The sequence below is a fragment of the Procambarus clarkii genome, chromosome 25 (genome assembly GCF_040958095.1).
Source record: "Procambarus clarkii isolate CNS0578487 chromosome 25, FALCON_Pclarkii_2.0, whole genome shotgun sequence".
NCBI lineage: Eukaryota > Metazoa > Arthropoda > Malacostraca > Decapoda > Cambaridae > Procambarus > Procambarus clarkii.
The window spans coordinates 2,249,788-2,265,161 of NC_091174.1; the positions used below are offsets into that span (position 1 = coordinate 2,249,788).

The window sequence follows — 15,374 nt, forward strand, 5'->3', positions numbered from 1 at the left end:
ATATGGAGGAGTTTCACACAAAATTATGTTTTATGAAAAAACACTTTACACACGTCTGGCTACTAATGACGTTCGATCTTTTCCCCGATTACTTTGCTCTCTTCCTATATTTAGCTATTTTGTTAATGCTTCATGCACGTACTGCAAATACAAAATAATTACCAACTTGCTGTTCATTCAAAACAAGAATTTTCTCAAATATAAATTAATATTATAATATATTAGCATATTGTGCATATATAGGCATAGGTTAGGTTAGGTATTTAGGTTCGGTTGGCGATTATTTGCATTTGTAGTACGTGGGTGAAGCATTTATAGCGTTGTGGTTCGAACAAAACTCGTCAGTGAAGCACTTGTTCCGGAAGTGTTCGAACGAAATCAGTTGTGAGTCGTGTGTAACCGCTTTTCATTCATAAACAGGGGTTTGGCGGGTGGATGGAATCACTTTTGGATCTTTGTTTGGAGGACGGGCTGCATTACATCTAGCGGTCGACCCCACAGACGCATTCATAAATGTTAACATGCTGTTTATTAAAAACAGGAATGTCCTCAAATATAAATTAATATTATAATATATTAGCATATTGTGCATATATAGGCATAGGTTAGGTTAGGTGTTTAGGTTCTGTTGGCGATTATTTATATTTGAAGTACGTGGGTGAAGCGTTTACAGCGTAGTGATTCGAATAAAATAGGCAGTGAAGCACTTGTTCCGGAAGTGTTCGAACGTCCGCAGTTGTGAGTCATGTGTAAACCGTTTTTCATTTATAAACATGGGGTTTGGCGGGTTCATGGAATCACTTTTGGGTCTTTGTTTGGAGAATGGGCTGGTAAGTGTTTGGACGTCATCAGTGAGAACTTGGGATCGACCGCTGGATGGAATGGACTTGGTCTGAGGACAGGATGGCAGAGAACCAGCAAGCAGTTAAACTTACCAATCTCTTTTTCAAATTTTGCTTAGTGCTGTTAACGATAACTTGGGATTGAGCACAAATCACCGGAAACGAGCGTCCACAGTCTCCGACGTTAGACACAGGATTTTTTACGTACAAAAAGTTATATTTCTTCCTGTCCTGTGTACCCTTTCTTCAGTAAAAATTGCAACTGAAGGAAAGTTGCCCACTCACTCTCCTGAGAATGATGTACCGGACTGACACAGAGCTTGAAATAACCAGGTTTTCTTGGCCAGCCAAGTTGATTCTCTCCTCCAGGCCTTGGCAGCCTCAGGCCGCACGCTGAGACATTCCTTCAAATCCTACTCAGTCACCTTGCACTGCGGCATGCGAAATATTTCTTAAAGTGACGCTGTGGTCTCTGTTATAAAAGATTATTACATAGCCTAATTTTAAACATATTGGTCAGATTCTTGGGTTCTGATGGTTTGTGGCATTTAAATTGATGTTCAAATATGGCTTGAGGGATGACACGCCCACCATCTTCCCGTTACTGCATCACCTCTGACTCTCCCATAATGAATTCACCAGCTATTATCTTCCACGTATTACTTGTACTAGTAAATATATTTAATGGAAATGTTTCCTCACAGATATAACAACATAGGATAAAAACCCACACTTACGTATTTGTTATTTTATGTCAAGATTTACACAAGGAGTAAACAACAACGTATTAGTCTTTGAAATGTAAATCTCATCCTAACCTCAGACCTCGATATAGAACTCAGAAGAATGCGATAGATTTGGTGTAATTTTTACATAAAATACATACGTGTGGGTTTTTATCCTAAGTAAAAATATTCTCCACAATTGTGAGGTTGTGCATATACGTATTCTAAAATCAATGCTACGCTTGCAATGGAAATTTATAACTTAAAACTACAACACAGGCAAAAAGTATGACTTTGAAATGCATCACAACTCAGATAATTTGTTACTATCACTGAAAACTTGCTACGCTTCTCAACTAATATCTGAATATTAATATTTAAAAACGGTGCTACACCAACCCTTTGCTGTCTAGTTATGAATCATTTCATATGTTGAGTTGTTTCACCTGACTCATTCCCTTCATGGGAATCCTCTCTCACAGAATGATCGCGGGAAACACCGCATTTCCCCTTCGAAAGTGACAATCTTATTAGTAAGAGTGCTTTAGCGCCTCAAGGTTCACCTTCTGGCATGCTAGGCTATCCTTGGTATACTTGGCGGGGCCAATCGCTAGTGACACTGAACAATATACTTTATATATCTTGCTTATATGCTCTCAGCCATGGCATATTTTGCAAGTATGGTGTTTATCATGGGGTATTTGGAAGGGCATTTTTTTGTTGACGGAGTTGGAAGTGTTTTGTTGGCGGATCTGGAATTTTTGGTTGACCTATATATATATATTATATATATATATATATATATATCTATATATATATATATATATATATATATATATATATATATATATATATATATATATATATATAATGCCAAAGGGCCAAAGTGTGTTGGGCGGAGGCAGGAAAGTCGCGGTGACTGACTGTTCAGATATGTTAACCCTATGTTAGATGTATGTTAGAGGAGGCGAGACTCATCTGCTGCAGCCTTCATACCGCTATACTGACGCCATGACTCTCAAACTATATTTACACGCTGATGTGTGAACAACTTTACCCAGCGTTCATGCCAGCGTTCGCACCAGCGTTCATGCCAGCGTTCGCACTAACTTTCATGCCAACGTTCGCACTAGCTTTCACGCTAGCGTTCGCACTAGCTTTCATGCCAGCGTTTGCACCAGCTTTCATGCCAGCGATCGCACTAGCTTTCATGCCAGCGTTTGCACTAGCTTTCATGCCAGCGTTCGCACTAGCTTTCATGCCAGCGATCGAACTAGCTTTCATGCCAACGTTCGCACTAGCTTTCACGCTAGCGTTCGCACTAGCTTTCATACCAGCGTTCGCACTAGCTCTCATGCCAGCGATCGCACTAACTTTCATGCCAGCGTTCGCACTAGCTTTCAGGCCAGCGTTCGCACTAACTTTCATGCCCGCGTTCGCACTAGCTTTCATGCCAGCGTTCGCGCTAGCTTTCATGCCAGCGTTCGCACCGCTTTCATGCCAGCGTTCGCACCAGCTTTCATGCCAGCGTTCGCACTAGCTTTCATGCCAGCGTTCGCACCAGCTTTCATGCAGCGTTCGCACTAGCTTTCATGCCAGCGTTCGCACTAGCTTTCACACAGAATGCAAAAACAGTGGAGGATTCCTAGGTAAGAGAAGTTCAATGTCCAAAGCCACCAAGGCTGGATACATTAGGCTGGAAGTAAGGCTAATTACATGGTTCTTTGCACCCTGGTCCATAGTGTACCGTGGTCCACAGTGCACCCTGGTCCATAGTGTACCGTGGTCCACAGTGTACCTTGGTCCATAGTGTACCGTGGTCCACAGTGCACCCTGGTCCATAGTGTACCGTTGTCCACAGTGCACCCTGGTCCATAGTGTACCGTTGTCCACAGTGCACCCTGGTCCATAGTGTACCGTGGTCCACAGTGCACCCTGGTCCATAGTGTACCGTGGTCCACAGTGTACCGTGGTCCATAGTGTACCGTGGTCCATAGTGTACCGTGGTCCATAGTGTACCGTTGTCCACAGTGCACCCTGGTCCATAGTGTACCGTTGTCCACAGTGCACCCTGGTCCATAATATACCGTTGTCCACAGTGCACCCTGGTCCATAGTGTACCGTTGTCCACAGTGCACCCTGGTCCATAGTGTACCGTTGTCCACAGTGCACCCTGGTCCATAGTGTACCGTGGTCCACAGTGCACCCTGGTCCATAGTGTACCGTTGTCCATAGCATACCGTGGTCCATAGTGAACCCTGGTCCATAGTATACCGTGGTCCACAGCGTACCGTGGTCCACAGTGTACCTTGGTCCATAGTATACCGTGGTCCATAGTGTACCTTGGTCCATAGTATACCGTGGTCCAGTGTACCCTGGTCCATAGTATACCGTGGTCCACAGCGTACCGTGGTCCATGTCACTCTCTTCCCTCGGTATAAAATTGAGTTTCTGCTGGAAAGTTATCACGTTATTTTCACCATAAACTCTTCTGCCTGTCTAATTCCTGTCATCTGCTTTCCCGTCTCTCACCAGCAGGGTACGGCAGACAGCCATCTCTCGATGACATTTATTATCACTTGCAACATCCTGCAATATTATATAAATTAAGAATTTAATTCTTTCAACCGGAAGAGATATTATCGGACATGTGTGTTCGTGTGTGTGTGGGTGTATTTACTATTTGTGTCTGCAGAATCGAGGTATTAGCTCTTGGACCCCGGCTTTGTGTGTTTTTTTGTTCTACGACAGATGTATCCAGATGTTTACAATGCTAACCAGCATATATATATATTTTCTTTTGTCCTCCATGGACAGGGTTAGAGATCTGTTAAACATATAGTTCAGGGATTTATTGGTCTTTGTGTGTGTGTGTGTGTACTCACCTAATTGTCACCTAATTGTGCTTGCGGGGGTTGAGCTCTGGCTCTTTGGTCCCGCCTCTCAACCGTCAATCAACTGGTGTACAGATTCCTGAGCCTATTGGGCTCTATCATATCTACATTTGAAACTGTGAATGGAGTCAGCCTCCACCACATCACTTCCTAATGCATTCCATTTGCTAACTACTCTGACACTGAAAAAGTTCTTTCTAACGTCTCTGTGGCTCATTTGGGTACTCAGCTTCCACCTGTGTCCCCTTGTTCGCGTCCTACCAGTGTTGAAAAGTTCATCCTTGTTTACCCGGTCGATTCCCCTGAGGATTTTGTAGGTTGTGATCATGTCCCCCCTTACTCTTCTGTCTTCCAGTGTCGTGAGGTGCATTTCCCGTAGCCTTTCCTCATAACTCATGCCTCTTAGTTCTGGGACTAGTCTAGTAGCATACCTTTGGACTTTTTCCAGCTTCGTCTTGTGCTTGACAAGGTACGGGCTCCATGCTGGGGCCGCATACTCCAGGATTGGTCTTACATATGTGGTGTACAAGATTCTGAATGATTCCTTACACAGGTTCCTGAACGCCGTTCTGATGTTAGCCAGCCTCGCATATGCGGCAGACGTTATTCTCTTTATGTCACAATAAATTATTCACAATATGTTATTCTCTTTATGTCACACACACACACTCCTGTGTGTGTGTGTGTGTGTGTGTGTGTGTGTGTGTGTGTGTGTGTGTGTGTGTGTGTGTGTGTGTGTGTGTGTGTGTTTACTAGTTGTGTTTTTGCGGGGGTTGAGCTTTGCTCTTTCGGCCCGCCTCTCAACTGTCAATCAACTGTTTTACTAACTACTTTTTTTTTTCCCCACACCACACACACACACACCCCAGGAAGCAGCCCGTGACAGCTGACTAACTCCCAGGTACCTATTTACTGCTGGGTAACAGGGGCACTTAGGGTGAAAGAAACTTTGCCCATTTGTTTCTGCCTCGTGCGGGAATCGAACCCGCGCCACAGAATTACGAGTCCTGCGCGCTATCCACCAGGCTACGAGGCCCCCTCGTAGTGTGTGTGTGTGTGTGTGTGTGTGTGTGTGTGTGTGTGTGTGTGTGTGTACTCACCTAGTTGTACTTGCGGGGGTTGAGCTCTGGCTCTTTGGTCCCGCCTCTCAACCGTCAATCAACAGGTGTACAGGTTCCTGAGCCTATTGGGCTCTATCATATCTACACTTGAAACTATGTATGGAGTCAGCCTCCACCACATCACTGCCTAATGCATTCCATTTGTCAACTACTCTGTGTGTGTGTGTGTGTGTGTGTGTGTGTGTGTGTACTCACCTAGTTGTACTCACCTAGTTGAGCTTGCGGGGGTTGAGCTCTGGCTCTTTGGTCCCGTCTCTCAACTGTCAATCAACTGGTGTACAGATTCCTGAGCCTATTGTGCTCTACCATATCTACACTTGAAACTGTGTATGGAGTCAGCCTCCACCACATCACTTCCTAATGCATTCCATCCGTAAACTACTCTGTGTGTGTGTGTGTGTGTGTCCTTGTGGATTTGTTCATTTAAATCTTACTGACATCAACCATCTCTTTGATACCATCCAAGACGTATTCCTTATCCTCAATTGACATTAATTTCAACATAAGAACTTGACCCCGATTTCTAGGTCACGACTGTCCTCTCTGAAGTCCCACTTGACGGGTGAAATTATTTGTATTTGCTTTTCAGGGCCGCGGACGAGACGGATTAAGAAGAGAGATAAGAAGGACGAAAAGAGACCAAGAACCGCCTTTACTTCCGAACAGCTGGCCAGACTTAAGAAGGAATTCCAGGAAAACAGGTTAGTATATATGGCACACATGGAGGGGGTCTGATAGCTGCGTGGACAGCGTTCTGGACTAGTAATCCTAGGGTATGGGTTCGAATCCCCCCCGGAGATGGCAGAAACAAAATAGGCAGTTTCTTTTACCCTGATGAACCTGTTTACCTAGCAGTAAATAGGTACCTGGGAGTTAGACAGCTGTTACGGATCGTGTGTGTGTGTGTGTGTGTGTGTGTGTGTGTGTGTGTGTGGAAATAAACAAATTAGTTAGTAGTTAGTAACCCACTGAAGAAGCAGCCCGTAGCAGCTGTCTAACTCCCAGGTACCTATTTACTGTTAGGTATCAGGGGCATCAAGGTGAAAGAAACTGCCCATTTTGTTTCTGCCATCACCGGGAATGGAACCCGGATCCTAGGACTACGAGCCCAGAGCACTGTTCACTCAGCAATCAAGCCCCATGACGTGTGTGTGTGTGTGTGTGTGTGTGTGTGTGTGTGTGTGTGTGTGTGTGTGTGTGTGTGTGTGTGTGTGTATGTGTGTGTGTTAAAAGATAAATATGTATAGCAGTTATGAATAGAGGATAATAGATCAGGAGGAGTACACAAGACAACCGGCCGATAGAAAGGCGGGATCCAAGAGCTAACAGCTCGATCTTGCAAGCACAAATTGCAAATACAAACAAATAGTAAACACACATACATGCACTAAATATTAGCAATTAGAGATATACTTGACATCCCGCATGAAACACCACCATGAACATAATTTAGGTTAAGACGTGTAAATTTCTGCAATGATGCAATTTCAGGCTGAATTAGTTTTTTTCCAACGTGTTATTTTGATCGAATAAGATGGCCCCTGGCAGAAGTAGAAAGTCGTATCCGTCGACGACCCTTTAAAGATCACGTGATTAAGTGCAGCCAATCGAAGGAGAGTTATGATGCCATGCAGCAGCAAGACACCATGATTGGACTATGACAGGTCACGGAAATAGGCCTGGTGATCTAAACAAAATCAAATTACGGGTTATTCATGCCCGTGCCACCTTTTGGCTGACTTAATCAATCACCAGACCAAAGGCTAAGCAGCGGTGATATCCTCTTGCTTAATACACTACATTTTTTTATCGAATTTGTAATCACCGTAAAATTTGTAGTGGTTTTTGGAGATTAAAAATCACTACAATATTAAGGCTTCCTGAAGATTGGGGGTTTTAGCTAGTTTTTGATGTTTTTAGTTTTAGGCTAATCCAGTGCATATTTTTTTTTCTACGGAGAGGAAATCTAGAGAACGGTCTAAGTGTCTAGTACATCAACTAGAAGACCAACGTCAAAGCAAACCTGGTCGAATGCAAGAAACTTTAATCTGACATAAACTTGACGGGACCCCCTACGGTGTGACGGGAAGTTACCGCCCATTGACAGTGGCTGTTGTGAGAAACTGTCAACCAACCTTTTTCAGGTCGTGTGTGTGTAGACAGCAGCAGCAGCAGCGAGTCATCTGGTATTTACATTTTCCACGTCAGGTAGCAGTCAGCCGGCTGACTACTGAGAAAAATGGTCATATGGTCATAGTCTTACGAGAAGCCCAACTACCATTTAAGAAGAAGAACATAAGAACAAAGGCAACTGCAGAAGGCCTATTGGCCCATACGAGGCAACTCCTATTTATAACCACCCAATCCCACTCGTATACATGTCCAACCTATGCTTGAAACAATCGAGGGACCCCACCTCCACCACGTTACGCGGCAATTGGTTCCACAAATCAACAACCCTGTTACTGAACCAGTGCTGATCATTTGTGCTGATCAACTTGGAGTTGAAGATATGCTAAGACGTTGAGCTTCGTCTCGGGGGAATACACAGACACAGTTCGTCAGGATGTTCACTACTCATAGAAGAGAACTCGCCTCAATGTCACTTGAAGGTAACTGTATAACAAATATATGACTTTGTATAACAAATATATGACTTATACAGGTTACCTGAAATATACGAGTAACTGTAACTCCATTGGTGTGAAGGGAGACTCGAGACCCATCCTCGTATGGTTTCCCAACGCCAAGCAAACGGTAAATTTAAAGTGCCTTTATCCTAACCTTCCAGAGGACCCAAAACAGAAAACGGGACAGTACGTCACTTTCGCCAGCCGCTTCCATTTTTCTAGTACGGCAAATTTTTGTCAAACGAAAAGCGACGTTCTTTGTAAGAGGACAGGCTGGAGACTGACCCGTCTCTTGCTCTCCCACCTCCACAGACGAGTGACAGGCAGCCTGCGGTTGTCGCCAGTATTTCCGAGATATAAATATTGAGTCATAACCTTTCAAGAAGCATCAGGAGTAAGAGCCTATGGGAGATATGTTGACTGACTCACCTATATCCTCAGCCTCAATGTGTGTTGTGCTATATACCATGCATCACATGTCAAACTAAGAAATGTTTTGACATAAATATATAAATTTTGAGCAAATCCACAAGGGCCCGTGACGAGGGTTCGAATCTACGTCCGAGAGGATCTCAGACGCTGCCTTAATTGATTGAACTACGACATGGTAAAAGAATTGCAACCGGGAAATCATCCAGACCTACCACGGATCCTGCAGTCTCTCCGAGACACAAACCAGGGTTTTATGCAATTCCCCCCCCATGCACCTGAGCTCTGTCAATAAGCTATTCTACCTCTTCGCCCTTACTTCATTACACACAGAAATCACAATAGCGTGATTAAGGCAGCGTCTGGGATCCTCTTGGACGTAGGTTCGAATCCTCGTCACGGCCCTTATGGATTTGTTCACCTAGTTATGATGTCATATGGTTGTTAATGGTAAGGTTTGACCACGTTTGTGTGTGGAGTTGGGGACAGTCTGGTCTGGTCTTCCGTGATGAGAATACACTTACTCGAGATGGTCATGGATATGCATGCTTGACCTGGCCTGTGAATGTGTTATTGTGTTCCATGATTTATCAATTTGTTACTACCAGTAAGTTATGTTATCTTAGTGTGAGAACAGGGAAACACACACTAACTTTACAGAAATTCATTTATACATACTCAAACACTGACATACACACTTCTACGTACACTATCACACACGCGCACACACACCAAAGAGCCAGAGCTCTACCCCCGCACACACAACTAGGTGAGTACACACACACACACACTGTTACATTAACACACACATACTTTAACATACACATGCACACACTTCCAAGCACACTAATACAAATACACATAAGGCCCTGCTGATAAGGAAGGACTGGAGTTTTGATGAGATGGAAATTCCGGGCTGTGACGGATTCAGAGATTACATAACAGGAACTATAACAATGGGTGGACCTAAGATAATAGTGACAGTCATTTACAACCCTCCCCTAAATGACAGAAGACCTAGACAGGAGTTTGATAGGAACAACATGGCAACTATTAATATAATAGAGAGAGCAGCTTCAGTTGCCTGCAGGAATGGCTCAAGACTCTTAATCATGGGTGATTTCAACCATGGAAAGATAGACTGGGAGAATGGGGACCCACATGGTGGTGCAGATACGTGGCGAGCTAAACTCTTGGAAGTGGCAACAAGGAATTTTCTGAGCCAGCATGTCAAGGAACCCACAAGAATGAGAGGCAATGATGAACCAGCTAGACTCGACTTAATATTCACCCTAAATGAGTCAGAAATAAGGGAAGTCAAAGTTGAAGCCCCCATAGGAATGAGTGACCACAGTGTACTGACCTTTGAGTACTTGGTGGAGGTAGGGATAACCTATCCAAGGATGGGAGTGGAGGGGAAAAGACTGAATTACCGAAGAGGAAAATATGACGAGATGAGGAACTTCCTAATGGGAATACCATGGGAAACAGAACTTAGAGACAAGAATGTGCAGGTCATGATGGATATTGTCACCCAAAAGTGCCAGGAAGCTGCAGACAGGTTTATCCCCGTCCAAAAGGAGAAAAACGAAAAACAACAGAAAAACCCATGGTTCAACCAGGAATGTAAGGTAGCGAAACAACTGAGTAAAAGAACATGGAGAAACTACAGAAATAACAGAACACCAGAGAGCAGGGAGAGGTACCAGAGGGCCAGAAATGAGTACATCAGAGTGAGGAGGGAAGCAGAGAGACAGTTTGAAAATGACATCGCGAGTAAAGCCAAGACCCAACCAAAGCTGCTCCACAGCCATATCAGGAGGAAAACAGCAGTGAAGGAACAAGTGATGAAGCTGCGGAAAGGGGAGAACAGATACACAGAGAATGACAAGGAGGTGTGTGAAGAACTCAACAAGAGATTCCAGGAGGTCTTCACAATAGAACAAGGAGAAGCCCCTGCACTAAATGAGGAGGCGGCAACCTTGGAAACCTTGGAGGAATTTGACCTCACCAGTGATGAGGTCAAAAGGTGTCTGCTGGAGCTAGATGTGACAAAGGCTGTTGGGCCTGATAGAATCTCACCATGGATACTAAAGGAAGGTGCAGAAGCACTAAGTGTGCCACTCTCTATGGTGTATAACAGGTCACTGGAAACAGGAGACTTACCAGAAAGTTGGAAGACAGCTAACGTGGTCCCAATATACAAAAAGGGTGACAGGCAAGAGGCACTGAATTACAGGCCAGTTTCCTTAACTTGTATACCATGCAAGGTGCTGGAGAAGATCGTGAGGAAAAGGCTCGTAGAGCATCTGGAGGGAAATAACTTTGTAACGCACCACCAACATGGGTTCAGAGATGGTAAATCGTGCCTCACAGGGTTAATAGAATTTTATGACCAGGCAACGAAAATTAGGCAGGAAAGAGAAGGGTGGGCCGACTGCATTTTCCTGGATTGCCAAAAAGCCTTCGACACAGTACCCCATAAAAGGCTGTTAAAAAAGTTGGAGCAACAGGCAGGAGTAAAAGGGAAGGTGCTCCAGTGGATAAGGGAGTACTTAAGCAACAGGAAACAGCGAGTAACGGTGAGGGGGAAGACATCAGAGTGGCGAGATGTCACCAGCGGAGTCCCACAGGGCTCAGTACTTGGACCCATCCTGTTTCTAATATATGTGAACGATCTTCCAGAGGGTATAGACTCATTCCTCTCGATGTTTGCTGATGATGCAAAAATTATGAGAAGAATCAAGACGGATGAAGATAGGCAGAGACTACAGGATGACCTGGATAAACTGGAGGAATGGTCTAGAAAATGGCTGCTGAAGTTCAACTCTGGAAAGTGTAAGGTGATGAAATTAGGCGAAGGGAGCAGGAGGCTGAACACAAGGTATCATCTGGGAGGGGAAATCCTGCAAGAATCAAATAGAGAGAAGGATCTGGGGGTTGATATCACACCGAACCTGTCCCCAGAGGCCCACATCAAAAGAATATCATCAGCGGCATATGCTAGACTGGCCAACATAAGAACTGCCTTCAGAAACTTGTGTAAGGAATCTTTCAGAACCCTGTATACCACTTATGTAAGACCAATCCTGGAGTATGCAGCTCCAGCCTGGAGTCCATACCTAGTTAAACACAAGACAAAGTTAGAGAAGATTCAGCGGTATGCCACCAGGCTCGTCCCGGAACTGAGAGGATTGAGCTACGAGGAAAGGCTAAAGGAGCTGAACCTCACATCCCTGGAAAACAGAAGAGTAAGGGGAGACATGATAACCACCTACAAAATTCTCAGGGGAATTGACAGGGTGGACAAAGACAAACTCTTCAGCACGGGTGGGACACGAACAAGGGGACACAGGTGGAAACTTAGTACCCAGATGAGCCACAGAGACGTTAGAAAGAATTTTTTCAGTGTCAGAGTAGTTAATAAATGGAATGCACTAGGAAGTGATGTGGTGGAGGCTGACTCCATACACAGTTTCAAATGTAGGTATGATAGAGCCCAGTAGGCTCAGGAATCTGTACACCAGTTGATTGACAGTTGAGAGGCGGGACCAAAGAGCCAAAGCTCAACCCCCGCAAGCACAATTAGGTGAGTACAATTAGGTGAGTACACAAGTATACTCTCACACACTGCAGCACCAACACACTATACCACAAATATTGACACTCTAACACACTATTACAAACAAAATATATAAATTAAGACATTCAAATTGATATTTATCCACATGTGGCTTCAACTTTGACTCAAATATCACAAAAACAACTTTATCGTAAATAATCGAACTCATTTACGGGTTCGCCATAGCCCGTGGTAAGGAAAATTGTAGTCCAGAGTACGTAAATCTAAATCTAAAATCTAAAATCTAAAATGACATCTTCCTGATGTGTTATTGTCCCTTTCAGATACCTGACGGAGAAGCGACGGCAGGACTTGGCCAGAGACCTCGGACTTAATGAAAGTCAAATCAAAATTTGGTTCCAGAACAAACGGGCTAAGATAAAAAAGGTGAAATCTCGTTTATGTTCTTTTCCTCTGTCTAAATATCTTGTGATTCTGCTTATATTCAGAGGCATCATTTGACGTATTTCTTTGCTCTTGTGATTTTTATATGGAATTGAAAACACAACTTTTTCCTTCGGTGATGGTTTATGGGTTAATTTTTCTTCTCGTAATATCAAGTCCATATAATTGTTTCTATACTCAAATTGCCACTCATATGAGCATTTTTACTGTATTGACGTCAGTCGCAGCTTGATTGGGGAGACCCATTAAGCGGCTCTGATGAATACCCATATAATATACCCATACCCCATTACCCTTGTCAGTAGCGAGTAGGCACGTGTGCCTACCTCTGATCTAGTTTTTGGCACTATCCCAGCAGGCCAAGGGCCAGGCCAACCCGCTGGCGCTGCAGTTGATGGCGCAGGGACTCTACAACCACTCCACTATTCCTATCCGGGAAGAGGATGAAGACAAGCTTCTGCCTCCTGTATGATTATCGCTCTTCGGCGGAGGCGGCGATTCTCGCTACCGCCATCATCAACTCCCCCCCAGTCAGAACCGCTGAGGCAAGGGTCTTCCGTCCTTGGCTGCTCCTGTTACAGTCGCCGCAGCGGGGACACTCGGCCTTGGTACCTTTGGCGTCTGGTGCCAACCGCTCAGCTCAGCGGCGTTCGCTGAGGATTCGCCTCGAGAAGAGCGAACTGACTCCTTGGACGTTCCGAACGATTTATGAGAATGGAAGAAAATGAGTCGAAGTTGGTCTATTCTTCGCTATTTAATTCCAGTGGTACGAATTCGCGAGACCGCAGATCACTATAGCCCCCTTCCTGTCATTCCGTGGTCTTCAGTACTGGACCAAAAGTCATGGAAAGGGTGTTATCATCCAGGCAGCCCCACCCGCATCGTCCGAAATGGCGCGGATGAGCGGATGCTAGGGTCCCCCCAAGAGTTTCCGGGTTATTATGTATGGCTGCTATTCCCCTTCACTCTCCTCCATATAAATGGATATTACGGACATCCTTTCCCAGTCTACGGACATCCTTTTTCCAGCTTTTTGACATCTCTTTCCAATCATGAAAGGCCCTTTCCATCCACAGGCAATCCTTTCTAGCCACGGGGGCATCTATAAATCAGGTACATAACCTTGTAATCCAAGCGATTACCCTCCAAACAGGGACATCACATTCCAGCTGGGACATCACTCACCTATTACATCCGTGACTACCTAGGTTTGGACAGTCCCTTCCAGACAACGACCCCATCATCTTCCAGTCCCAAACAAGACATTCCCATTGAAGCATGCCAGCTCCGAACAACACACACATATACTTATATTCTACTGCCCGGTCACGGATATTGCTTTTCCAGTCTAGGGATGTCCGGAAGGAGAGTATACGCAGGGAAAGGGAACAGACAGGAAGTGATAACTCGTGTGAGTAAGAAAAAAATGAAAAAAAAAGAGATAGTGCAGAGTGAAAATTATGAAAACAGATGAGGTGATGCTTTCGAGAAGTGAAGGAAAACAATTGAAAGATATCCAATGGTTCAGAGAGCCGAAGCTCAGTGCAGTGGTGACATAACTCTCTTGGAAGATGATAATCAAAGAATTTGATCACACATAATGCATGATAAATTGTAATAAATGATGAGACAAGTGGCGGGGGGTAGAAACTTCTGGCATATATTTATTAACGTTGTGTGTGTGGGGGAGAGAGAGAGAGAGAGAGAGAGAGAGAGAGAGAGAGAGAGAGAGAGAGAGAGAGAGAGAGAGAGAGAGATAGAGAGGAAGAAAGAGTGAATAAGAGATGAACATATTATCCGAGTGAGTTTCAAGTTACTTATTTATTTCTTTGTAACTTGTTGATTTAGTTTTTCCTGTCTTTCCTTTGTTTCTTTCTTTACTTCTTTCTTTCTTTCTTTCTTTCTTTCCGACACTTTCTGTCTCTCTCCTTTTCTCTCTCTCTCTCTTTCTCCCTGTCTCTGTATCTCTCTCTCTCTCTCTCTTTTTTTTCTCTCTCTCTCTCTTTTTTTTCTCTCTCTCTCTCTTTCTCCCTGTCTCTGTATCTCTCTCTCTCTCTCTCTTTTTTTTTCTCTCTCTCTCTTTCTGTCTCTTTCTCTCACCCTCTCTCTCTCTCTCTCTCTCTCTCTCTCTCTCTCTCTCTCTCTCTCTCTCTCTCTCTCTCTCTCTCTCTCTCTCTCTTTCTCTCTCTCTCTGTCTCTTTCTCACCCCCTCCCTCTCCCTCCCTCCCTCTCCCTATCTCTCTCTCTCTCCCTCCCTCTCCCTCCCTCCCTCTCTCTCTCTCTCTCTCTCTCTCTCTCTCTCTCTCTCTCTCTCTCTCTCTCTCTCCCTCCCTCCCTCCCTCCCCCTCTCTCTCTCTCTCACCTGTGGACACTGCTGATGTTCCAGGCTCGCCTCAGTGTTAGCCCCGACATTACTGGACACGCTGGAATGTTTACCGAACGGCCCAAACTCTTTGGGATTTCTGTGGCTGCGTTCCCGAATATTTTGAGAATGCTGATGCCACCATTCCGAACGCCACGAATTCTCTGAACGCGTATTTTAACAGATTGGATGAACTCCACGGTTGAATTTCCGAACGCTTTAGATGCATTATGGCAAGACTTTCGAACCATTTCTTTTTTAAGACACTGTGACAAAGCTTTCGAACAATTTGGTGACATGTTTGAACCAGAACACAATCGAACGCAAAAAATGTTTGGAAACAT

At 44.5% G+C, this 15,374-nt stretch overlaps 2 protein-coding genes across 2 annotated transcripts; one reads left to right on the forward strand and one right to left on the reverse strand.

Moving 5' to 3' along the window:
• Positions 1-2,620: 2,620 nt before the first annotated feature.
• On the reverse strand, positions 2,621-3,019 carry LOC138368328 (circumsporozoite protein-like). The gene has a single exon (XM_069330855.1). It carries the CDS (start codon positions 3,017-3,019, stop codon positions 2,621-2,623), a length of 399 nt encoding a protein of 132 aa, XP_069186956.1.
• Positions 3,020-3,190: 171 nt separating this feature from the next.
• Positions 3,191-14,926, forward strand: LOC138368329 (homeobox protein E60-like). The gene is made up of 4 exons (XM_069330856.1): positions 3,191-3,216; positions 6,110-6,283; positions 12,548-12,650; positions 13,024-14,926. Exons 1-4 carry the CDS (start codon positions 3,191-3,193, stop codon positions 13,138-13,140), a joined length of 420 nt encoding a protein of 139 aa, XP_069186957.1. The 3' UTR covers positions 13,141-14,926.
• Positions 14,927-15,374: the final 448 nt, after the last annotated feature.